The sequence below is a fragment of the Sarcophilus harrisii genome, chromosome 4, assembly GCF_902635505.1.
Source record: "Sarcophilus harrisii chromosome 4, mSarHar1.11, whole genome shotgun sequence".
In the NCBI taxonomy this organism is placed as follows: Eukaryota; Metazoa; Chordata; class Mammalia; order Dasyuromorphia; family Dasyuridae; genus Sarcophilus; species Sarcophilus harrisii.
In genome coordinates this window covers 359,362,538-359,387,229 of record NC_045429.1, presented here as the reverse complement: position 1 = coordinate 359,387,229, position 24,692 = coordinate 359,362,538, and the positions used below count along the sequence as shown (strand labels likewise).

At 49.0% G+C, this 24,692-nt stretch overlaps 2 protein-coding genes across 5 annotated transcripts in view; both read right to left on the bottom strand.

Moving 5' to 3' along the window:
- Positions 1–52: 52 nt before the first annotated feature.
- On the bottom strand, positions 53–11,781 carry LRRC71 (leucine rich repeat containing 71). Of its 4 annotated transcripts, XM_031966814.1 has the most exons (16): positions 11,595–11,781; positions 11,140–11,253; positions 9,860–9,991; positions 9,110–9,250; positions 8,958–9,033; positions 8,353–8,430; positions 4,992–5,060; positions 4,480–4,639; positions 3,925–4,008; positions 3,735–3,836; positions 3,115–3,237; positions 2,356–2,449; positions 1,909–2,012; positions 1,059–1,170; positions 537–658; positions 53–234 (listed from the first exon to the last, which is right to left on the bottom strand). In XM_031966814.1, the coding sequence occupies exons 1-16, from the start codon at positions 11,776–11,778 to the stop codon at positions 121–123; spliced, it is 1,809 nt and encodes a 602-aa protein (XP_031822674.1). In that variant the 5' UTR covers positions 11,779–11,781; the 3' UTR covers positions 53–120. The 4 variants fall into 4 exon arrangements, with proteins under 4 accessions (XP_031822674.1, XP_031822673.1, XP_031822672.1 ...); XM_031966813.1 differs by having other exon boundaries at positions 8,958–9,219; XM_031966812.1 differs by having other exon boundaries at positions 8,958–9,250; positions 9,864–9,991.
- A 286-nt stretch (positions 11,782–12,067) lies between these two features.
- Positions 12,068–24,692, bottom strand: part of PEAR1 (platelet endothelial aggregation receptor 1) — a 44,696-nt gene continuing 32,071 nt past the window's right edge. The window contains exons 7-23 of the mRNA XM_003768142.4: positions 23,339–23,456; positions 22,896–23,032; positions 22,566–22,778; positions 22,130–22,304; positions 21,486–21,606; positions 20,919–21,082; positions 20,706–20,808; positions 20,363–20,509; positions 18,174–18,299; positions 17,877–18,005; positions 15,269–15,397; positions 14,819–15,034; positions 14,291–14,379; positions 13,714–13,846; positions 13,281–13,346; positions 12,873–13,148; positions 12,068–12,608 (exon numbers count right to left, since the gene is read on the bottom strand). Coding sequence (XP_003768190.2) covers positions 12,457–12,608; positions 12,873–13,148; positions 13,281–13,346; positions 13,714–13,846; positions 14,291–14,379; positions 14,819–15,034; positions 15,269–15,397; positions 17,877–18,005; positions 18,174–18,299; positions 20,363–20,509; positions 20,706–20,808; positions 20,919–21,082; positions 21,486–21,606; positions 22,130–22,304; positions 22,566–22,778; positions 22,896–23,032; positions 23,339–23,456 — 2,494 coding nt within the window. The 3' untranslated portion in view covers positions 12,068–12,456. The remainder of the gene's footprint in view (positions 12,609–12,872; positions 13,149–13,280; positions 13,347–13,713; positions 13,847–14,290; positions 14,380–14,818; positions 15,035–15,268; positions 15,398–17,876; positions 18,006–18,173; positions 18,300–20,362; positions 20,510–20,705; positions 20,809–20,918; positions 21,083–21,485; positions 21,607–22,129; positions 22,305–22,565; positions 22,779–22,895; positions 23,033–23,338; positions 23,457–24,692) is intronic.

The window sequence follows — 24,692 nt, the reverse complement described above, 5'->3', positions numbered from 1 at the left end:
TGACCCCTAACTATAGGTAAATTCCTAATAAAAGTGCTTGGAGATCCTCAGAAACAAAGGAACAAGAGGATTTTATTAGTAACCCAGAAATGGGGTGTTACTCCTTTATCCCTCTCCCACTCAGGGGACAGAGGCAGATGGACCTTCTTCATCTCTTCTAGTCTTGAGCTCCCGAGGAAGCATCAAATCCTGGATTGTAGTGTAGGTTTCACATTCTGGGGGAAAGGAATTTTTCTGATACAGAAAGGGAAGGAGAAAAGATGCAAGTTAAACCTCAATCCAACCTATTTCCCAGGAATCAAAGCCCTACAATGGGAGATGAGAGGATTTGATTATGGAACACACCATTTCATTGAGGCTAGTTCATAGCAAGGACATCTTGACATGAACTGGGAGACCTTGAACCATGAGTAGCATTTCCTTTTTTTTTTTTTTTTTTTTTTTTTGGAGGTTGGGGAGGAAAAAAAGGGAGATAGGCCCCAGGAAAGTAAGACCGAGGTTAGAATTCTAGTACAAGGGAAGTGATCCATGCTCACCCCGAGCATCAGTTTTAGCAATCCTGATGGGCCCTTAGTAGGAGTCTTGGGTTTGGTATACTTCACTTGGTATCGAACAGCACTGAGGAAGCCTTTCAAACCCGTTTCTGTGATTTGGTTCCCTAAAGGCGTAAAAAAGAAAAGAGGTTTCACTTCTCATTGCTGCCTCACCTGCTGACTGCTGATACACCCCCACTTCCTCACATGGGCTTCACCCATCCTTCTGGGTCATCATTAATCCCCCCAAATTTATACTAATGTCTACCTATTCCATTCTTAAGCCCCTCTCCTTATTTCCCTCCACTGCCATCCTCTTCCAGCCTCAAGTTTTGATCCAGACACATAATTACTCCATTCACAACTACCCTGGTTATTCATGAAGGCTGAGACCAGATGGAATCGGGAGTGCTGAAAAGGGGGAAAGAAAGGATCAAGTTTGTCCCTCTTGGGGATGGCAGGGTTCTGAGGTGCCAGAAAAAGATGCTGACCTCTTCAAGAATCAGGAGAGCTGGATATACTTACGAATAAGATTGAGGTGCATAAGGACTTTGTTTCCTGGCAAGAAAACTTTCCCATTTTTATGCTCTGTCTGCTCTAGAAGAGGATTGAGCATCTCAGTAGGTTCAGGGGTTAACTGTAAAGGAGAGGAGGCAAAAGATAGTCAAAGCAGAACCCATTCTGGGCAGGTTCATCCTTGGTACCACTGGAGAGAACTAGAGGAAGGGAAAATTATGGGGCCCTTTCCTCAGGAACCCTGCAAGAGATGAATTGCGCACATCCAAGATCCAGAAGAAGGTAAGGGCACAATACAGAAATGGGAGGATGAAGTCAAGCCACAAAAATTTCCTGAAATTGGCAGATAATGAGGGGAATTAAAAGGGAGAGGAAAAAAGAGAGGCCTTTAGGAAGGGCTGTCGGGTAACTAAGGCTCTTTCCATGGTCTTCCATAGAACTATGGATGCCCAGAGACGGACAACAATACGCCCTCTTCTGTAACTGAGGCTAGAGTTTGGATCGTTAGTAGAAATGAAAGAAGGGACTGCATCCTGGTCTTGAAATAGAGTTTCTGGAATGATGGAAATCACTGTGTTCCATCTTCATCCATAAAGCATAGCCAGACACACTTAGCCCAAATTGGAGAGAAAACGTGGGATAGTGGCTACTTTTGTGCAGAAGGCATGTGTGAGAGAAAATTTGATAGGATGGGGGGGAGAGGGAAGAGGGACTGGTTAGTTGGAGAAAACAATGATAGGTGTTAAGGGGAAGAAGGGAGGAAAGCCATGGGGTTTTCTGCTAGTAAGATGCCAAAAGATATGATTGGGTCCTTTATTTACTTTCCTCCTTCCCCACTGGTGACAGATCAGTTTCCAACCTTTTTCTGAATTACTTCAGACTCAGCAAGTGTACTTCGCTTCTCCTTGGGCCCCATCTTGGTCCCCTTTCCCCGACCAGGCTTCTGTTCCGGAATGGTTACCCCTGATAGGTAGAAGGAAGAGGTCAGGGTTGAAGCTTTAGATCCTTGAAAGCTACCTCTGCCCCTTTGAGAAGGCAAGGGGACAGAGGGTCTCTGTTCTTATTATGTGCCAGCTAGGTCTGAGAGTGAGCTTGGGTGAGGGCAGGGTGGAGAGGGGAGAGGGATGGAGTCCAGGCTTGGCAGGTACTGTCTGAGGCGTGACTTCCTGACATGTCCCTGTTCCTCTGTGGAGGAACCGCTCAGCACATGGAGCTGATGGAGCTCTGGCCGCGCACAGGAGAGTCCCCGAACCTCCTCCCACAGCCGGCCAGCCTCTGTCCCAGGGAGGATGGCCAGGACACTCACTCCCTTTAGAACCCTTGGAAGGGTCATCTCTTTTGGGAACATTCTGTGTGGGGGATGTCCCAATCCCGGGCTTCTCTTCTTTTTTTATTACTTCCTGCAGGAGTCAGGAGGGGAAATAATGATAAAAGCTGACATTTACATGTAGCCCTTTAAAGCTTACAAATCACTTTACTCAGGACAACATTGGGAGGATAGATAGGCAAGTGCTCTCCCCCTGTTTTTTGTTTTTCCCAGAAGTTCCCAGCTTGGGATTACATTACTATAAAATGCTGGAGTCAAGCTTCAAACCCAGATGTCTATTGACCACCAGTTCAACAGTTTTTGCACCTACATCGGGAGTTTCCAAGCCTTTTAACTCCCCGTACTCCTCAGCTTTTAGTAAACAATAGGAAACTAAGAAAGGAAATAAAAGTCTAGAACCTGGGTGCTTATGGGCATAAGGAACAAAGTAGATTAACTCTCATTGGGCAATAATTAGAAAACAGTCCCTGTAACTCTGTGACAAGCTTCTCATCCCCAATCCTGGGGAAGAGTACCTCAGCTTGGAAACCGCTGACCAAAGCCCTGATGTTGGAGGTTCCTCAAAGTCTGAAGTGCCCCTAGCTCTGCTGGTACCCCTGAAGGCCTAACGTTCTGGGGTTTTCCAGGGTCAGGGTAGGATACTAGGCCAAATTCCTTCCCTTCAAACACATAAATGGGCACAATTTAGGAAACGCCTCCTGCCCTCCCCGGTTCCACCTATCATGAAAGACCTATAACCTTTTCCTTTTTCTTTGCCAAGCTGCCTTTGGTGATCTTGAGTCCCTGAAGCTTGTCAATGGCCCCAGTACTACCAATCCCCAAGAGAGGCCGGTCTCGTTCTCCATGGCGGGAAGAAGTGGGCTGTGGGAGATGAGAAGGGCAGTCAGCACCCCTTTATTCAGGGAAGAGATAGCCCTCTAATTGCGTAGGGACCTAGCCCACAGCAGAGACCTAAGAGGTTCTCCAGCTGTTAGATCTAATAAAGTGCTTTGATATCCTTTTGGCTGAAGACAGGTGTGTATGTGTGGGAAACAGCTAAGATTTCTAGATTGCTAGAAGAGGTTAAGGGAGTAGCTAGTTTCTTCTACAGATGCTACAGAAACTAAGGCTGGGGTAGGGTAGGGTGGAGGCGGACTGGCATGCCTTAAGGCCACAAGGTTTGAGATTAAAATCAGTCAGTTCTTCAGGGTTAGATGAGACTGGGACCAGAGCATTTCAGTGGGGTCCAGGTAAGGACTGGGAGATCCTGAAGAGGAAGATGGGAGAGATGGCATAAAAGGGAGATGAATGGCCCACTGGTTACGGGAGGCACTGGATGGATTGAGCTAGACATCTCTCCACCCATTTGGATCTCTCACCGATCCCTTTACTAGTTTTGATCGGTCCTGAGTCCCCTTTTCTAGCAGAAGTCGTCGGCGTTCTACCACCTCAATGTGTGTTAGTTCGAAAGGCTGCAGGACCTGAGGCGGAAGGCAGGTAGTGGAAGGTCAGGGCTCCTCAGATATCCCACATCCCCCCCCCCAGGATGGAACCCCTACCCCCACCCACCTCAGCTAGCTTCAGAGCACCCTGGTCCTGGATGCGATTGTGGGCCAGGGATAGCCAGAGCAGGGAGCGGTTCAGTCGCAGGCCCTGGAGTGGGAAAAACAGAACTGAAGGGACCTTGAGGCAGGGCCCAAGACCCTCCACCTGGTATCTTGTTTCCCAGCATGTCCAGTCTAAGAACTCTTGACCCTACTTCCCCAGTGTCCCATCTCCTACACTGTTCCTCTGGTCCCCATAACCCCCAGCTCTTCCCTGCCCTACTCAGTCTTTTATTTTCTTTCATGGCCCTGCATTAGCCTATTCTGCTTCATTGAAGCCTTTCCCTATCTCCTCCAGTCCCCCAATCTGCTTCCCACCCTTCTAGTTCCTGCAGTTGTTGCCTTCAGCCTTTCTCCCCTTTCCATGAGCTATACACATACTTCTTTTCCTCCCTGGTTCCTCATGACCCTTCTGCCCTGATTCCTCTGCCCCTATCTACACAAGCCCCTTTTGTCCCTCCCCACAGCCCTTCAGTCTCTGCTCCATTCCCTTGAGCCCATCAGTGACCCTTCCCCTCACATCTGCTATGTAGCTGGCGCCCACATCTCCAATGTGGTTGTAGCCCAGGTTGAGGGAGACCAGGGTTCGGTTGCTGGTATGCAGTGTGGACAGAGCCTGGCCCAGGAGTTGTGCACCCTGGTCATTGATGTTGTTGTTCCTCAGGGACAAGTGCGTGATGCTGGTAAAAGGGGAACACGTAGGAGGGCCCCAGCATCCGGGATAGAAAGGCCATGGGGGAATGGGCAGGTGTTGGAAATGGGAAGGCCACAGAGGTCAAGAGATTTGAGGGGGAAACTGACTTGGGGAAGTCCTAAGCGGCAGGGCGGGGAGGGGTCACAATGGACAAAGAGAATTGGACAACAGGGAGAAAAGGCACTGGGGCTCACACCGGGGTTTGAAGGGGTATATTAGGCTGGGGACATCTAGTGTGATAGAGAACATAGAGAAAGGGAACGTGTTCCCTCTAGATTAGGAAGCCGGGGATGGGACAGGATCCAAGGAATGGTGAAATGGGAAGAGAGAAGGCTCACGTGCTTTCTGGGACCATGAGCCTGTGGTAAGACTGTTCCTTGATCGGGTTTCCCTCCAGCAACACTCTCCTGATGAAGGATTGGGGAGATCAGTAAATGACGGCAGTCCAGTGATGGGCAGGAGAGACAAAGCCACCCCAAGTGGCCGGGGGAAGGGTTGGGGCAGAAGGAGCTTCCTAAGCAGGGTGACTGTGTGCTGTGCTCCTTGCTAGCGGCCCGGCACCGTGTTGGGGAGAGCAGCATCCGTCATGTAGCTGAGTGATTACAACAACCCCGGGCACTGCAGTGGTGCTAGGCCTTGTGAGAGACAGGGACTGAGTGACCAGGGCTGAGCACTGGCTGAGCCAGCAGTGAGAGATTTAGAGAAGTGTTGACAGTCTGTTTCCTAGAATCACAGACCTAGATCCAAATCTCAAGCCTTCTAATCCAGGTCTCTTGTTTTGGGGATGCTCACGGTCGCACAGGTAGATGGTGGTAAAGGTAAGATTTGATTCTCTGACTATTGGACCACAAGTCCAGGGTATGGCCCTGAGGTGGGATGGAAATGGAGTCAGAGGGGTCACAATGGTGAATTAAAATAGGAGTTCCCTTCCATCTGCTACAGCAGATCAACCATCTCTGGGATTCCCTGGTCACCTGAGACTGGAAAAACCCAAACTCCACCCCAGCCTAAATGTAAGCTTTAAAGTTACAATTCTGCAGCTAGAAGGGATCCTTGAGGCTGTCTAGTCCAGCTCTATTTTATAGGTAAGGAAACTTGAAGTCTAAAAAGATTAACAGAATTGCCCCACAGGCATACAGGGAGTGACCCAGTTTTGACTCTTAGACTTTACTGAGTCCATGTTGAAAGGGTGACTGGTCGCCCTGGGGTCTGGCTGCTGGGGAGGCATTCTCTGTGGCCTCTCAGAATGAATGGTTGGCTCTGATACAGAGGTGGTGGGCAAGAGGGGACCAGAAGAGACAAGGCAGGGAACAGATCAGACCCTTAGCCCCTGCCGCTGGAGGGCTGCTCCTGCCCACTCTCCCCCAAGTATTTTTTTCTCTTGATCAAGGTGCCCTTCCCTCCTCTCCATTACTGCTGTGTCCCCAAGGGGGAGGCTCAGTTTCAACAACTGAGATGAAAAAGGGTGGGATCCCAGCAAAAACTGGTTCTACTCCCTGCTTTCCCACCAACTCTGTTTGCTCTTTTCTAAAGTAAGGGTGTAGGATGATGTCTTCACTGCTCCTTCCAGTTCTCACATCTACATATCTAGAAAATTTGGGATCCATCTGACTCCTCCTCAGATCAACCCCAATTTCAGTGAAATTCAGGTGAACTTCCATTGGTGAATGGGCAGTTCTCTTCCCTTTCTGTGCACTACGTTTTCTCTTTTGGATTCAGTAATCTCTAGGAATCCCCCTGAAGATCTAACGTGATAAGTGGAAGATTGGGGGTCCCATGCTTGAAAGCATCTATCTTTTTGCTGTAAATGTTATGATTCTCAGTAGTTATTCAATTTCTTGGAAACAATTGACCTTAGCATCTACTTATCCAGGAAAATTAATTTGGGGGCAGCTAGGTGGCACAGTGGACAGAGCACCAGCTCTGGGGTCAGGAAAACCCGAGTTCAAATCTGCCTTTGGACACTTATTAGTTGTGTGTCTCTGGGCAAGTCACTTACTCCCAGTTGCATTAAAAAAAAAAAAAAAGTTAATAAGAGGCTATCAAATTATCTGCTTCTGAGCTTTCCAGGGATAGATAGATTCCCTAGTTTACTTGGGGTATCCTAGATTCTCCATCTTCCCCCATAAGCTGCTGTCCAGTGCCTTTTCATGTTGACTGTGATGGACTGTTTTGTGATAGTTGGTTCCAGATACAGTAATTCCCAGGAATAGATCTCAAGTCAGGAGACTTCTCTTTATCCAAATGATTTTGGGGGAAAGTTCTGTTACAGGGAGCTAGCCACCTATTCCAGCCCTAGATAAGTGGGCATAAGTTAGTGATGATTATCAGTTCAGAACTCATCTAATTTCTCATAGGCAAATGAAGTTGAATCAATAGAAATTTAGAGAGAGAGGATTGCCAGAGTAATGAAATTAATCTCTCCCACACGTTTTTAAATTTTAATGTCTTAAAAATTCTATTAAAAATGAATTTTTATGTTTTACTTTCTGTTCTCATATTCATGCTCTCCCTATACATGGTGAGGTTGTTTTTGTGTGTGTATGTGTGTGTTTTGTGTTATTCCCATTTTACAAATGAGCAACTAATGCCAAAAGAGGTATCACACAGCTAGCTTATACCTCACTCCCACTTCCATAGTAAGATAATGTTACAGGCTCCCTTCACTCTTAGATCTGTGGTTCTTAATCTGGGGTCCATGAACACTCAAGTGACCAAATTCTGGATAGATTTCAGGGGGTTTGTGAACTTAGTTTTAAAAAAAGTTTACATCTTTGTTTTCAGCAATCTCTAAATGAAAATTACTATTTCCTTCCATTATGATTTTTTTTTTTTAAATAATTCTAAGAATGGGTCCAAAGGCTTCATTGGACTGCCATAATGACTCATGACATTAAGGCCTGTGCTCTAGACTCTTGTGGAGTTCATCATCAGCTGGGACTTTGAACTATCTAATCCAAATCTTTTGTTCACAAATAAAGAAATTAAGGCCCAGGGAAGTCCAGTGTGCTTTTCTTTCCAATGAGTTGCTGTTCTTGTCTATAAAGAACCAGCCTAAAGATCATGTAGAAAAGGAAACTAATTGGGAGCAGGGAAAAGCAATACTCCCTGAGATTCCAATTTGGAAAATTCTCAAGTTGAGAGAAGGATAATTGGGCCTGGCTCCAGAGGAGAAAACTCAAGAGAGGTTGGAAGGAGACTAGGATCTCAGAAGCCACATGGCTATCTTCTGTAAATTCTTCCTCTTACTCCAATTGGTATTTTCTGTTTCATCACACTTTTTAGTAAAAATTCTTCAAAACAAAAAACAAAAACCCTCCAACATCTACAAGATCTCATTTTCCTTCTCTATAAAATATTTTGTGATTGTCATTGTAAAGACAGGGAATTTCCTGTTTAGTAGTCTGAGGGTGTGTGTTGGGATAAAAGGAAGTAGGGATTAAGGAAGAAGCTTGGTCCTTTCAGAGCTAGAGAGCAGGACATCAAAAATCATTTGGGGCAATTCGAGTTTGCATGGGAATAAGTTGAAGCTTGGAGAAAAGTTAGATTTTGAACCCAGATCTTCTTAAGGAAGGAGGTAAAAAGGAAAAGTGCTACTGGCCTCTGGTCTGCCCACCAGTTCCCAGCCCTTTCCCACACCCCAGCCCCCATCTTCCCAGAGCCCTGGAGGAAGGACCTCTCCCTGCCATTTCTGCTTACTTGAGAGTGGAGGCACAAGTAGGAATGAGGGCAATAAAGGTGGTCAAGGTTTCATCAGTCAGCCCCACTTTCCACAAGCTGAGAAGTACAAGGGAAGGACACAAGAAGATTTATGTGAGTTCAGACATAACAGCAATCTAAGACCCAAACATGGTAGTCCCTCCCTCATACTCTACAGTCAGAATGTCCTTCCTACCTTCTAGACATTCCTCCATAGCTACTCCAGTTATTCTTATACTTGATTTTCTATCTTCACCCCAGAATTTCTTTTCCATCCCTGGGGATCTTATGCTCCCAGAATGGGCTCCAGTCCTACCCGCCCCCCCCCCCATCCCAAATCTCCCTCCTTATCCCCTAGGAATCTCCCTTTCTTAACCCTGAGAGGTAGGTGCTATTGTGATCCCCATTTTACAGTTCAGGAAACTAAGGCAAACGACTTGCCCACTAAGTGCTTGCAAGATTAGAACTTGGCTTTTTCTGGCATCCCCTTCTACCCACAGGATCCACTTTCCCCTTTTTCCTTAACACGCCTTCCTTCAGCCCCTTCTTAGAAGTTTCTCCCCTCCCCAAAATCTCTCCCCTGTCTTTGAGGGGTCCTCCCTCACTTGATGGCCTGCAGCTGGGTGAGAGAGGGCAGACACTTGCTGAGAATGCTTAGAATTGGATCTGCCAGTTTCCAACCTGGAGGGAGAGAGGAGACTGAAGTAGAGTAGGAAGGGCTGAATCTTGGGGCAGGGGATGGAAGAAGGAAGCTCACCTCGGATGAAGATTTCCCGAACTGATTTGGGATCCTCTTGCTCCAGTTCCACTTGGATGGTGGGCCGGAAGAAGGCATACTTGGTCTCAATCTGTTGGAGGCTGTTTTGGCTAGTGGAGGCAGAGACCCGCGGTTCCTCCACTGTGGATATGTGGGTAGGGGATCTCAATCATCCCCACTCCCTCTCCACCCCTGTCTTCCACCCCCATCTCACTCTAGCCTTTGCAGGAATTCCCAAAGGAGAGGAAACTATCAAAGGATCCCAGATTGTGAGCTGAGAGGGATCTTAGAGAGTCCAATCCTTTTGTAGATGAGGAAAACCTTATCTATACATCTGTAAAAGATGATAAAAAAAAAGTCAGATGTTCTGCCTGTCTACTCGAGGTTCGTGTGTGTAACAAGTACTCCAAGCACTTTATTCCTTGTTGTGGGATTCCAAACTCCAGGATGCAGAACATTTGAGGATGTAGAGAAAAAATGTGAGCGTTAAATAAACTTGCATGGAATTGAGTGAGTAGAGGAAATGGGGAAATAGTGGAGAAAGAGTAGTGATTGTCATCATAGTTAGATAGTTTCTGGGGCCCTTGAATTTCCCTCTGGGGACTCTCCTGTGCAGAATTAGTCTGATGGGGAGGCTGCAGAGGGGACGGAGGGGGACGGCCAAAATGGCCCGGGCCCTTCTGAAAGCAGACCAGTCAGGAGAGACTGCTGGGGATGGAGAGAAGGGAGGAACTGAGTGTTTTCACTCACCCACCAGCTTTTCAGAGGCAGAGATGGAGCGACCATGATTGCGGACGACCACTTTGGGGTAATCTGTATATCCTGAACGAATACAGAGTTCGACAAAATCCTGTTCCAAGATTCCCACACACTGATACTCCTCTGAGGAAGAGAGAGAGAGGGAGAAGGGTCAGGGAGTGGTTAGCCAGGACCCTCTGCAATGGTGCACCACGTCCACCAGGAGGAAGCAAAGACCAGGAATCGGGGCTACAGCTCCCCAGGAAAACTGCAACGCAGATTCGTCTTGCCCCTTGTTTACCTTGTCTCTGTTTCTTCCTCCTCGTCATTCCCCTCTGTCTCCTCATCCCCTGCCACTTTCATATCCATTCTCAGTCTTGTCTCAATCTCCTGCCTCTCTCCCTCAGACACTGCCCCTCTCCGCAAAGACCCCCGGCTTCTCATTTCCCCAAAGGGCAAAGAGCCGTGTCATCCTCGGCCCTCTGCCACTTCAGGGCCTTGCTCTGGGCAGGGACAAAGAACCCTGAAGCAGGAGTCAGTCCTGCTTTCCCCTTTACTGTGGGCACGCTGCTACTGTAGTGGGTAAGAAGGAACTGCACAGGGAACAGTCTGGTCCAAGAGGTAAGACAAAATCCAAAAAAGAAGAGAGTGTAAGGGAAGAGACTAAGCGCCCTAGCACTATCAGCCTTTTCTAGGCACCTGCTGTATTGTACGCAGAGCACCGTGTAGATAAAACAGGATCCCTGATATCACAGAGTCTGCAGATCAGTCTAATAGTCCAGTTCTTCCCGACTACTTGTTCGATTCTAAGCAAACAAACAACTGCGCCTTTCTAGCCGTGGTCTGTAAGCTCCGAGACTCAGGCCAGGCAGCTTGTGGGGAAAGCCTTCCCGCGAGCTCCAGCGCCGTCCCAGCTCGGACTGGGCTTTCCGGAAAAAAAGGCAGGCGCGACTGGGACCCGCGCTGGGGCTGGGGCAGATACACCCGAGAGGGATTTGGGAGCTGAAGGCGCGAGCCTGGCTCGCCGGGAAGAGTCACGCGAGGCAGGCCTGGGCGGGAGGACTCCGGTCCCGACCTCGGGGGCCTCCCTTTTCTGCGCTGGAAACGGAGCCGGTGTGACGCGTGTCGCCGGACTCGCCGCGCCCCAGGCCCTGTCTGGCGAGAAGAAGCGGCGCGCCCCGGGGCCGCACGGCTGGCCGCCTGCCCGGGGCTGCGAGCCCAAACCCGCCTCGCCGCCCTCCGCGCGCGCCCCGGCCGGAGCCCCCCTCCCCCCCTCCCTCCTTTCCCCGCACCTGGGCATTTGGGCTCCTCCTCGCCCACGGGCGTCAGCACGGGCGGCGGCTTCTCCTTGGCCTGCCTGTCTCCTTTCTTCACCATCTTCCCAAAGGCATCGGGGGTCTTGGACACTGGGGAAAGGAGGGAGACGGGAGACCTGGTGGAGCCCATCCCTCTGTCGTCCCCCGGGGCGCTGCAGCCTGCGGGGTCTCCCCGCCCCCACTCGGACTCGGGGGGGGGCAGCGATGGCCGCCGGCCGGCCGGGTCTCCGCGGGAGCGCTCGGAGCGGGGCCGCCTGAATGGCTGCAGCCGGGCGAGGCTGGGGGCGGCACCGAGGGGGTGTGGAGGGCAGGGGCCGAGGGGAGGGGGCGCGGAGGGAGCGGAGCGAGGCTGGAGGATCGGAGAGACCAGGGGAAGGGTCCCGAGAGCCTGAGGGAGGGGGCGGAGGGCGTCCGCTCCTTGACTCTCCAACCTGAACCCCCGGTCCCTGTGCGTCCCTTTTTCTCCAGGACTACGGGCACTTGAGCCAAGAAGGGCGGGCGGGCGGGCGGGCCGTCGGGTGGGCGGGCCGGGACACAACTGCGGGTCGCTCGCGAGGTCTGCAGGGGGCGCTGCGGGGCCGGGAGCGCCTGTCGGGCTGCGCTCTCAGAGCGCATGCGCGTTTGGGCTTCGTGACTGGGCGGAGCTGGGCGCGAGGGGCTCCCCGAGACGGAGGCCGCGCGGAGTGAGAGCGACCTGGGCAGCCTGAAGGGTCCGGCTCGTGGTGGGCTCGGAGTGTCGGGTGGGCTCGGATCGCTCACTCGCGTCGGGGCTCAGAGACCCAGTCAATGAGGTCCCAGCGCCGGGGCCTCCGCCTGGGACGGCGAGCCTTGCCTCCCTTCCCCCCACCCCCTCCGGGCCCCGCCCCCCCAGAGCCCACGTCCGACTCAGAGCCGCCTTCCCGAGCACGAGGAATCCAACAACACCTTTTATTTACAGACAGGGGCAGGGTTCCCCACCGGGGAATCCCACGCTGGGGGCGGGGAGGGAGCAGCAGCAGAGCGGGAGATAGCGCGGGCATCCCGCCGTCCGGCCCGGGGGTGGTTGCCCTCGCCCTCCGGGAGCCAGGGAACCCGGCTCCCCGCGCTCTTTCTCTCCCGTCACCGAGGGCTGCCTCCGGGGGGGGAGGGGGGCGGGGGAGGCTTCTCCGAGCCGCCTTCCCTCCGGGAACGCTCTCCCCGGAATGGCCCACGGAGGAGGAGGGGAGGTGTGTGTGCCGCGGGTCAGGGCCTTTCGCAGTCCCAGGGCCCGGCCGCGTCCGGAGCGCTCTCTCCGATCCTTCCCATCCCATCCCTTCAACGATCCTGGCGAAGCCTCGGGGGTGAGGGAGGATGTCGGACAGGCGGCAAGTCATAGTGTCCCGGGATGTGGCTGTTCTTAGGGGAATCATAATGGCCCGGGGGAAGGCCTGGTGGGACGGGAGGCTGCGCGCCCCTGGAGGCGGAGTCTGGCGAAGGGAGAAGAGCGGAGTGCGTGAGAGTCCTGTGGCCCAGCCCCCAGTCTGGGGCTTCCTCCTGATCAGTTTCCTTCATCCTCTCTCGCTTCCCCCTTCCTTCCCTTCCTCTCTGTTCTCCTTCCCGATCCCCGGCTAGGCCGTCTGGATAACTAACTCCGGTCCCGTTTCCCTTAGGGCTCTCGCCCCCGCCCCCGCCCCCGCCCCCGTCTCCGTCTGATTCAGCCTCCGCCCGGCTCGGGACGGGATCCCGCTCACCAGGGGCTGGGGGGTTGGGCTGCTCGTAGGTGCCGCTGTCCCGCTGGCTGTCGGGTCTTCGAAGCCTTTGACTCCTCCGGGGCTGGGGCGCCTGCCTGCGCGGTGGGCTGGGCTCCCTCAGGGCCTCGGCCGCGGCCCCTGGGGACCCTTTCATTTCCATGTAGCTGCCCTCGCCGTGGGGCCCCAGCAGGCTGGGCAGGTCCCTGATGGTAGCATAGGGGTTCTCGCTGCACAAGGAGCTTCTGCTGGCCCCCATCCCCTCTTCCGGGATGGGCCCTGGGGTAGGAGGAGTTAATTAGAGCCCATGGGGAGCTGTCTGTCCCCCAGAATCCCGGCGCCCATCAGCCCGGGTCCTCCTGTCCCTCCGCCGTGACTCACTCCCTCCCATCTTCTTCCAGCAGACTGTACCTTTACCATAGAGGTGCCCTACTCCATTCCCAGAGCTGTAGCTGTAACGATCCAATAGGCTTCTCCCTGAGGAAAAGGACAGAGCCGCTGTCAAGGCTCCGCTTAGACTGTCACAGGAATATCACTACACAAAACGGGAAAAGGCCTTAGAGGTCACTGTTATCCGCCAGGACCAGGAAACTGGAAGCCCAAGGAAATTACTTGTCCCCAGTATGGAATAAAGCTAGGCTCTCCAACCTAAATCAGGCCTTCACCTCGCCCCTGTTCTACCATGGGGGAAGGACTCTTCTCCTTCAGAGAGTCCCAGACATACAGATGCCCTTGCCCCTCATGCATGCTGACACACAATCCCGTGGTCTCAGAATAGGATGCTTTTCCCACATCCATTTTTCCTTCTTCCCTACTTAATACCCAAACATACAAAATCCTATACCCCTTTCCCAGTGTCCCGGGGGGAACTCCTTGTGGTGCTTCCAGTCAGCAGGCAGCGTAGCATGAATGTCTTGCCCATAAGCACCAGGGCGATCCGGGGCCTGGAGGCTAGCAAAGAGCTGAGTACCTGGCACCTGGGAAGGCATTAAGAGAACAACAGATTAACCAGAGAATAGAGTTAGGAAGGGGCTTGGAAGGTCACCTTGTCCAACCTACACATTAACAGAGTTCATGTAACAGGACATGTGATGGTCCAGTCTCTACTCAAAGATGCCCGTGGCCCATTTCACTTAGGGCTCCAGGTAAGGAAGAACATTAGGCAATCAGAGCTGTGCCAGCTCTTCTATTCATTGCTCTTGGGCCCAGCCCAGCAAATATATAATCCCTCTTCTACTTAATGGGTCTTCAGAAACTGGAAGGCTTTCCAGGCTAACTGCCCCCAGTTCTTTCAATTGGACCGATCCTCCCACCCACCTGGTCTTGCTCCTCCAAATCTCTCCTCTTCTCCAGCATTCCCTAAATCCCAGACCTAACAATGCCTCCCTCCAACCTCCAATTCCCTTTCCTGCGGTACTGACCTTGTTGGGGGGCGGGGGAGTGGGAGAACACTGGGACAATGTGTGGTAGCTGGGGTTGGAGTAATAGTGACTGTAGCTTGGCGGGATATCTGACAAAACAGAAGAACCAGGGTAGGGACCTTCAGAAACCAGGAAGGGGGAGGAGGTAGCATCTAGGGTGAGGAGGGAACCCCTTTCTCAGAGGGGTGGAGGGGAAAGTGAGACACATGACCATGGGCACGGAAGATAAATTCCAAGATCCACTGTCCAGCCTCTCTCTTAGCCACTTTGCTCACTCTATCTTTACATCTCATATTTAAAGAACAGCTCAATTCAAAGAGAGGCATGAGAGTCAGACAATGGAAAGTTGGGAGGAATCTTGAAGACCTGGTTTAGACCCCATCCCCTTTTCTGAGAAATAGGGAAAGGCAGGACTTGAGCCAGGTCTCCTAAGCCGGGAGGCTAGCCTTTGTGCCTTGCCTTCCCCTTAGGACTCCTCTACACTCAAGGCTCCCCCATCTTCCCGTGCTTCTGATTCCTGATCCTCACCTGGGATGACATATTCGGAGCCATCCAGGCGCCCACTGCTGTAGGCTACGGCCAGGTGCTGGTGAGCTTTGCCTTTCTGCCAGTGTCGGTACCCAATGAACAGTGCTACCAGTGCCACGACCAGGGCTCCCAGCACTGCAATGCCAATCACTGCACCCAGTGAGTCATAGGTCACTGGCAGGGTGGGCACCATGGTGAAGGGCTGATCAGCGTTCCCTGGGCAGGAGAGGAGAGAGGAAGTGTTAAAAGTGAATACTCTGTGAGCAATGCTAAGAAGAGAGGACAGAAGAACGACCATTCCAGGGACTGTTGTCATCTTCTTGTCTTGGTAATCCTTGCACATAAATAGTGCCTGGCACACAACTAAGTGTTGATTTGAATCAGAGAGACCACAACCCACTGCCAACTTTGCCCTGGGTGAAAACTGGAAGGCTACTCTGAGGGACTCACCAATTTTGCAGGGGGCACCACTATGTCCTGGTGGACATATACAAGCCCCTGTTTCAGCATGGCATTGGCCCTCAGGCCCACACTGGCACAGGTGAGAACAGTTAGCACCAAACATACCTGGAGGACAACCTAGAGGGACAAGCAAAGGCAGGGGTCAGAGCAAAGAAATGGGGCCCAGGAACAAGTGTACTTCTCCAAAAGATTTTCTTTCTTTCCTGGGAGCAATTCCTTGAGTTCTTTAATCTTCTTCTGAATTAAACATGGATACATAATAAATAAGGTAAGGTGGACATGTCTCAAAGTATATTCATAGTTTCTCATTTGATGAAACACAGTTTGGCATAGATAAAACTGCTTTTAGGAAGGGAAGAGCTAGAGCCAATCGTGCTTTAATATTTTTTTAGTTTGTGATTTTTAGTAATCCAGCCTCTTTAAGGTTCAGTTTCTTCCCTTGTAAATTGGAAATGATAAGATTTTCACTACTCAATCTTAAAGAGTTATGAAGAAAATGCTTTAGAAATTATATTAGGCTGGAGAAATATGGCTCATGAAAGTAACTTGGAATTATGCAAATAAAGTGACTAAAATGTCTATACCCTTTGACCCAGAGGCTAATATCCAAGTAGGTCATTGATTTAAAAAAAAAAAAAAAAAAAAGGAAGGAAGGAAAGAGAAAGTCCCAAATATAAAACAAAATATTTATAGCAGCACTTTTTTGGATAGCAAAGAATTGGAAACAAAATAGACTGGGGAAATGGCTAATAAAATTATGATATGTGAATCTGTACCATAAGAAATGATGAAGATGATCAATACAGAGAAGTATGAAAAGATCTGCCTGAACTTATTCAGAATGAAGCAGAGACCAAAAACAAAACAAAACAAAACTCTAACAGTATGCACAATGATTATTATAACAATAACAATATACACAGAAAGAAAACAATCAAAAGTGAATTTTCCAAACTTACAAAAAACAAGCATGGTTCCAAAGAACAGCTATGAGATGCCCCACTCTATCTCTTTACAAAAGGTAGGAAATCCTTGGATGATAATTACACATTTTTTTCAACATTTTCATCAGTTTTTTTCTGGCATTTTTCTTTTTATTTTAAAATGTTATCTGTAATGTGGGATGGTTCTTTAGGAGCGAGAGGAGAAAAGTATTGGGGGACATGAGAGAGATTTTTTTAAAAGCATCAACAGTTATCATATTGCTTGCCTTCTCAATAGGAATAGGAAGGGCTTTTGTAGTGGCCAGAAACTGGAAACTGAGTGGATGCCCATCAATTGGAGAATGGCTGAATAAATTGTGATATATGAACATTATGGAATATTATTGTTGTGTAAGAAATGACCAGCAGGACAAATACAGAGAGGCTTGGAGAGACTTACATGAACTGATGTTAAGTGAAGTGAGCAGGACCAGAAAATCATTTACTTCAACAACAATACTATATGATGATCAATTCTGATGGACATGGCCCACTTCAACAATAAGATGAACCAAATCAGTTCCAGTAGAGCAGTAATGAACTGAACCAGCTACACCCAGGGAAAGAACTCTGGGAGATGACTCTGAACCACTACATAGAATTCCCAATCCCTCTATTTTTGTCTGCCTGCATTTTTTATTTCCTGCACAGGCTAATTGTGCACTATTTCAAAGTCCAACTCTTTTTATACAGCAAAATAACTGTTTGGACATGTATACATATATTGTATTTAACTTATACTTTAACATATTTAACAAGTATTGGTCAGCCTGACATCTGGAGGAAGGGGTGGGGGGTAAGGAGGGAAAAAGTGGAACAAAAGGATTTGCAACTATCAATGCTGAAAAATTACCTATGCATATATTTATAAATAAAAAGCTATAATAAAAAAATGAAAAAAAAAGGAATAGGAAGGGCTGAAAAGTTTGGAAATTTGAATCTAAAAATAGAATGTTAAAAATAAATATTTTTTAAAAGAAAAAAGATACCAATAAAATTATTTTTTTAAAAAGAGGAAAAAAATGAGCCATAATTATTTCTACATGTCTAAGTCCCTCGAGCCACAAACAGGGTCAGATGTAGAGTCTTTCAGACTGGACATAGAGATTATGTAATCCAAACTCCTCATTTTATGGACAAGGAAAATGAAAACTAGAGAGGTTAAGTGACTTGTGGAAGATTATACAGCAAGTTTATGGCAGAGGCAGGTCTCACCCTTAGAACTTCTGATTCTGCTTACTGTTTACTATGTTTACTGCTATCTCCTTTTCTTCACTCTTGGTCATTTGATCCATTGTCAATTGGATTCCACTTCCTAATAATCTTTCTCATAATGTGATATTGATAACTGTGTAATCCATAAGTGTTCTTTTTTGCACTGCTATATGATCAATTTCCTCTACTGTTATATTCCCTCTGGACTGGACTAGAAGTTAGCTTGGAAGTCAAAACAAAGATGAGATGATTTCTCCCAAATTACCTCCCTATTCTACCTTTCCATCATCATTGTCATACTCATCACCCCCACCATCTCCATAGCTGGTATTTACAAAGTACTTAAAGGTTTACAAACTGCTTTACACATATCACATTTGATTCATCCTGTTTGGTACCTTCAGAGCAGAGATGTCCAGTCCAGCCTGGTGGACAGATGCAGGTTCCCTCCTGAGGTTGGCAGCGCCCATTATTGTGGCACTGGCAGAGATGAGCACAATTGTTACCCCAGTATCCTAAAGGGCATGCTAAAGGGAAAAAAGAAGGCCAGGCTCAGGAATCTCAGTCATACCACTCCTTCCATTGGGTCCCCTCCATTGAATATGGGACCTCCTGAACCCCCTAGGTTCACTATTTCTAGGACTGGAAGAAGGTTCTTTTCTCTCTTTTCTCCCCACCCTTAATTCCTCACTCACGCTGGGAACAATCAGGACCAGTCCACCCAGCATGGCAGTGGCAGCTGCCATCGATGGGGTTGCAGGAGGAGTGGTTGGCACATTTGCAGGGAGCACAGCGTTTGCCATATCGACCAGGCTGGCAGGCTAGGGGAGGAAATGGAAAGAAAGGGGTTGAGGTTGGAGAGAGAAATATATCCTTCCTCCTAGTTCCTTCTGTGTTCTACATGTGTCCATTCCTTCTCTTTCTCCTGTTACTTTAGTAAACATTCGACAAGGGCAGTAGTGGGCAACTAAACTCCTGCTATCCTGCAAGAGCCCACTGATTGCTTCAGAGATAGCTCTCATCCCAGTAGATTCCTAATCCCTTTGCTTGTCCCTCTTCCTCTTCTTCTCTTTTCTCTTCTCTTTTTTCCTCTTCTCTTCTTTCTGTCTCTCTGTCTCTGTGTCTCTGTGTCTCTGTTTCTCTCTGTGTCTCTTTGTCTCTCTCTTTCTCTGTCTCTTGTCTGTCTGTCTCTCTTTCCCTCTCTCCCTCTCCCTTTTCATCCCCCCCGCCATTTTAGACTATCAGGGTTAAGTGACTTGTCCAGGGTTTCATAGCTAGTAAACGTCTGAGAATGAATTTGAATTCAGTTCCTGCTGACTCCAGTCCTCCTGACTCTGCTCTATCCATTGTGCCACCTAGCTGCGCGTGCTTCCTTCTCTTACTATGTCCGCTCTCTCGCTCACATCTTTCAAAGTCCAGGTCAAATTTTTCCTTTATCAGTCTGACCAGTCCAAACCACCAACCCATAGAGATCTCTTCCTGTTCTGAATTCCCACAGTCCTTACAGCTCAAGATGAATCTTTGAGATTATCTCATCTATCCTCCACACAGATGAGCAGAATCAGGCTGAGAAACCTTAAGTAACTTTTCCAAAGTCACACAGATACTTTCAGTGACACAACTGGGATTCAAACCTAGATCTTTTAAATTGAAATCAGACAGTCTTTCCATTAGATCCATGACCTGGTCCCATTCACTTGTATTAGTTTTTTTAATATACATTTTTCTTTTATTGATTCTTGTTTTCTTATTTCAAGTCAGAAACTCTATGTCTATGGGAATGGGAGTAAGTTACTCCTCCTCAGGCTTAGTTTCCTTATTAATAACAGCTGACATTCATAAAACACTTTGAGATTTACAAATCTCTTTAAATATATTATCTCATTGAAACATCACAAAAACCCTGGGAGGTATGTACTACAGATAGCATCACTTCAATTTTACAGATGAGGAAACAGGCTCAGAGTGGTTGCAATTTGCCTTTCATCTCTCAGGCATGACCCTGCCCATGTCAGAGGCAAGATTAGAACTGTCATCTTTCTGACTCCAAGTTGAGAATTCTATCACTACATCAAAGGTTTCAAACTCAAATAGAAATAGGAGCACTAATCCTCCATAAGGAAAGAGCTCCATAGATCACAGATTGACTTAGTTTTAAAGTGCATAATTAACTGTGTTTTATTGTATTTTTATTTATTTTGTTAAATATTTCTCAAGTACATTTTAATATCATTCGAGTGTTGGATAACATGCTTGACACCTCGGAACTACACCATGCTACCTAAGCCTTCCAACTGCTTAATTGGACACCAAACCTAGAGATTATGCCTTAGAAGGCTTTTTTTTTTTTTTTTTTGAGAAGCATTTATTAAGTACATGCAATATATAGGGCACTGAGCTAGGCTCTGGAGATGCAAAAATAAAAATGAAACATCCTTGTCCTCAATGAGTTTACATTCTAAAGGGAAGAGGAGCTTCTATTGTCTAGAAGGCATTTCTAACTAAAACTTTAGGAGTCTACAGAGCTGGAAGTAAAGTCTCCAAGAGATGAAGGCAAAATAAGTTCTCTTTCCTCACCTTTTAGTTCCCTAATTTCTTTCAGATCTATATCAAATCTCACATTCTTCACTAGTGCCCTTCCTCTGTAACTACTTTCCATCTGCTCTGTATATAGCTTAATGTACAGTCACCCATGCTAGAAAGTGAGTTCCCCGAGGCAGGAACAGTTTTTGCCTTTCTTTGTATCCTGAGTACTTAGCATCATTCCTAGAACATAGTAAACACTTCATAAATGTTTATTGACTGACTGAGTATCTAGATAGGAGAAGGGATTGACAGAGTATCTAGATAGGGAAGGAGGTATGGAAATGGAAGAGTAACTCACTTCTCTGGCAAGAAGGACCCCGGTAACCTGGTACACAGATGCAGCTCCCATTCTCAGGTATGCAGGTCCCCCCATTCTTGCAAGTACAAGAGTTATTGCAGTGGGGTCCCCAGAAACCCTCAGGGCATGGAAGGTCACAGTGGAGCCCTGTGGATCCAGCAGAAGGTGTACAAGTTAAAAAAGATCCTTCTACCTATATGAGATCAATCCCCATTAGTTATATCCCCCTTTGGAGTGGAACATGGAGGCAGGAGTCCTGGGACAGGGATAGGGGGAGTCACTGCTTTCCAAGGACCTTCCTGAAGATCTCCAGTTGGCTAGTCTTGATATTTGATTTGCTCACCTGTCCATCCAGGTCGGCATTGGCAATGCCCATGAATAGGATCACAGCCATCTGCATGTTTGCAATCACAGTGACTGGCACAGCCTGGTCCAAACTGCCCTTTCTTAAAGAAGAAGAAAGGAAGGTTGAGTTAACAAGAGAGGGCTCAGTCATCAAGGAATAGGGCTTAACAGTATCCCACTCCTAGACTTTTTCCTTACCACTGGCACTCACCAGGCAGGGAAGCTGGCATCGATCACCACGCCAACCAGGGGTGCAGGAGCAAGCTCCTGTCTGTGGACTACAGGCAGCCCCATGGGCACACTGGCAGCTGGCATTGCAGCCAAATCCCCAGGTGCCCTCAGGGCAAGGCACGGAGCAGTTGCCTTTCTGCCATCCTGAAGGAGACAGTGGTCCTAAGTTTTAATGTCCTTTACCCTTTTCATTCTTTTCCTACCAAGGAATTTAGGTACAGACTGGGTCCCATCAGAGCGCTCAACCCAGGATGGTTTCCTAGGATTCCCATACACAGTACTCAGTTATACCTTCTAATTCTGAGCCCCACTCTGACTTTTGCCTCCCTTCTTTCTTCCCTCTAGAGGCTCCCCCTTCTTAGCACTCTCAGTCTAGGCCTGAAACTTTCCCTGCTCCAAGCTATGCTCCAACCCCATCCCAACCCTTAAATCTTGTTCCAATTGTGGCTTTAGTCCCCTTCTGTGTCCCCTTCCATGTTTTTGACCAAGCATGCCTTGCCTTGAGACCCATCCTGAGACCCAGATCCACCCAAATGTCCTTACAGACCTTCCTTGCAGTTGCAGGTACCGTCAACTGGGGAACAAGTGAGAGCGTGCACACAGGAACAGCTTTGGGAGCAGTTGACCCCGAATGTGTCCAGAGGGCAGAGATTGGAACAGTGAGGACCCTGGCAGAGTCCAGTCAGAGACCAGTGAGAGACGGTTGGGGGCACCTTGTCCACAAAGTACCCCTTTCCTCTCCCTTCCCCTCTCCTTCAACCTATTGTGTGGGGGGGAGAGAAGGGGCTGGGAGAGTCAAAGGGGACACGCTGTTCCTTTCCTGACAAATCAAAGAGATCTGCCTCCAGGAGGAGTATAGATCAGTCCAGAGATTCCAGAGTCAGACCTAACCAAAAAAGGCAGATTCTTGAGCCTTCTAGAATATGGAAATAGATGTCCCCTTTCTTTCTCTCTCCCTGTAAGATGAGACTCCCTGAATATCTTACTGGGGACTCTGGGTTCCCCCAGTCTTCTAGAGGGGAAGACAAGCTAAAGAGAATGGAGCTACGGGTTCCTCTGTCTCCTGGACCAAGGTGTCTCGGATGTGGGAGAGGAGATAAGGTCTCAGGGTTCCCTTCTTCCCTGGGTGTGAGGCTTGGGGAGGGGAGGGGAGCTTTCCAGTACCCACAGGGCAGTGTCTGGCTCACTCACTGTGTAACCGGGGGGACAAAGGCAGTTGCCACTTTCCGCCTGGCAGGTGCCTCCATGGAGGCAAAGGCAAGGTTCCCGACAGCCAGGTCCATGCGTGCCAGGGGGACAGCTCTCGTTGCAATGCAGGCCAGCCCAGCCCGGCCTGCAGGAGCACTCGCCGCTCATAGGATGGCAGCTGTGAACAGAGCAAGAGGGACCCTCGAGAGTCCTCCAAGAGGTCCAGCCGAGGAAGACGGGGGTCCTCTGACTCCTAGCCCCGTTCCCCTCGGCCCAGGGAGCTCCCTTCCGGCGGAGAAGGAGGCCAGCCCAACTTCGGGGGGCCAGGGCAGCCCCGGAGAATGCAGGAGGCAGGTGCCGCCTCCCTGCCTTCTCCCTCCCTTTGGCGCTTCCGCCTTCCTGGAACCTCCTACCTCCCAGGCCCCTGAGATGCCCTCACCTGAGGCTGTGCTCTGGGTGGCAGGTGCAGGACGCTTCGCAGGCGAGGCCGTAGCTGCCGTCGGGGCAGAGGCGCTCGGCGCAGCGATCCCCGGTGAAGCCGTCCTCGCACAGACACGCCCCGTCCACGGCGTAGCAGCGGGCCCCGGGGGCGCAATCGCAAGTCTCCGCACAGTCTTGGCCGAAGCGATTCACGGGGCACTCCTCGCGGCACCTGGGCGCCTAGCTCGGTGAGGCCGGCCCTTCCAGGCTCCGCGCCACCCGAGGCCCCGGCCACCGGCCACCCTAGCCCTCACCCTCTTTGGGTTCAGCCTGTGCCCCTCCCATTCACCTGTCTCCGGTGTATCCTGGAGCGCAGTGACAGTGACCGAGGATGGGGTCGCATTGGCCACCGTTATGACAGTGACACTCCTGGGTGCAGCCCCTTCCATAGCGGCCTTCTGGGCATGGTAAGGAACAAATGGAACCCTGAGAAAAACGGAATAGAGAACATCATAAATCCCGGGAATTCCCAAGGTCTCCAACTCTAGGGGAAGCACCAGGGAATCCATGGGTGATCAAAGAAACCTTCATGAAATGCCTCCTGTCATCAGGGAGTACTGGGACCCCCACGGTCTCTATTGTTATTTCCTAGGAACTACATTGTCCCTGCCACATCCCCCCTCCCCTCCCCACCACTGCCCTCCACTGTGAATCTGCCCCATTTCTAGTCTCCAGAAGCCTCCTCCTGTATTCTGACTGTCCTTCCCCAGGTACTGCCCCCATCCCTCCTACCATCCAGCCTGGGGGGCAGGTGCAGTTCTGGTCAGAGTTGTAGATACCCCCATTTTGGCAGGGATGGCTTCTAGGGCAGGAAAAGTCAACTGTGTCCAGATGACAGGATATCTCACAACTGTGGGGGAAAATAAAGCCTAGGTCAGTAGGGAGGGAAGCAAGGAGAAGAAGTCTTCATGAATCCTTCATTCAACCTGCACGATATGGTCTGCCATGGAAAAGACTTTTTGAAATATCTATGGATAAGATAGCATTAATAGAAATGCTGCTTTTTTTACTTTTTTTTTTTTTTTTTTTTACTGCCAATGGTAGGATCATTAGTTGGCAGTAAGGATTCAGTTAAATTCAGGAAACATTTACTGAGACAGACTAGGGGAAATAGGAATTTAGGAGCAGGTGAACGCAATTTTTAATCAGAAGATTCCAAATTAACGACACAATAAATGACAAATCCCACACACAGCTAAAAATTCAACTATGGAACAAGGGAAATATGGTTATAAGTAGCTCATATGGGGGAGAATGTTGAGGGGCTTTTAGCAAACAACATGAGTCAGCAATGTGATGTGACAATGTCTAGAAAGGAGATGAAAGTCGTATTAGATTGTCCAGATTAGACCTCAGCTAGGGTTGTATTCCATTCTAGTCACTATATTTTAAGGGGCAGTTTAACAACTGAAAGATAATAATGGCCAGAATAGTGGGGAGATGGAAGCCCTATCAGAGGATGATCGATCAAAGGAAATGCCAATGTTTAGCTTGGAGAAAACTTAGGGAACAAGATTGCCACTTTCAAGAATGTGGAATCTGCTTGCCATGTGAATGACTTAAGAGCAAATAATAATAGCAATTGGTAGAATTTTCAGAGAGACATTTTGGCTTAAAATAATAAAAGCCTCTTAGAGTAGAACAGGCTGTTTTCATGAGTTAGTGAGCACCTGATTATAGGAAGTGTTCAGTCAGGAATGTTCTATCAAGAGTTCCTGCATCGAGTAAGAAATTAGACCATGCAAAGAGGGTTTCCTGATCAGCTTATAGGTTCTTAGGCTCAAAAATTCAGATCTAGAAGGGACCAAAGAAGTCATTAAGTCTGCTTCCATAATTTTACAAATGAGGAAACAAAGATTCAGAGAGTAAGTGTATTACCCAAGATCAGAAAGGCTGCAAAGTGACAAAGCTGAGATTCATACCCTGGTATCCTGAACCTCTATCCAATGCCCCATCCACTGACCTACAAAGCCTCTTATAGAACTCACACATAAGCTTTGTTTTAGGACATTTGGGAGCTTCTCCCCATGGAGCCATGGACTTGTCCATGCATCAGCCAGGGACACCCTCTGGGAAACACAGGACT

Excerpts from the sequence above, each read along its gene's own strand:
- LRRC71 (XM_031966812.1), bottom strand. The coding sequence starts at position 11,778 with ATGCGCTCTGAGAGCGCAGCCCGACAGGCGCTCCCGGCCCCGCAGCGC. Across the intron at positions 2,450-3,114 it reads TGGCAAAGAAAAAGGAAAAG|GAAGTAATAAAAAAAGAAGA; the intron begins GTTATAGGTCTT and ends TGACTCCTGCAG. Across the intron at positions 1,171-1,908 it reads CTGAAGTAATTCAGAAAAAG|TTAACCCCTGAACCTACTGA; the intron begins GTTGGAAACTGA and ends TCTCCTTTACAG.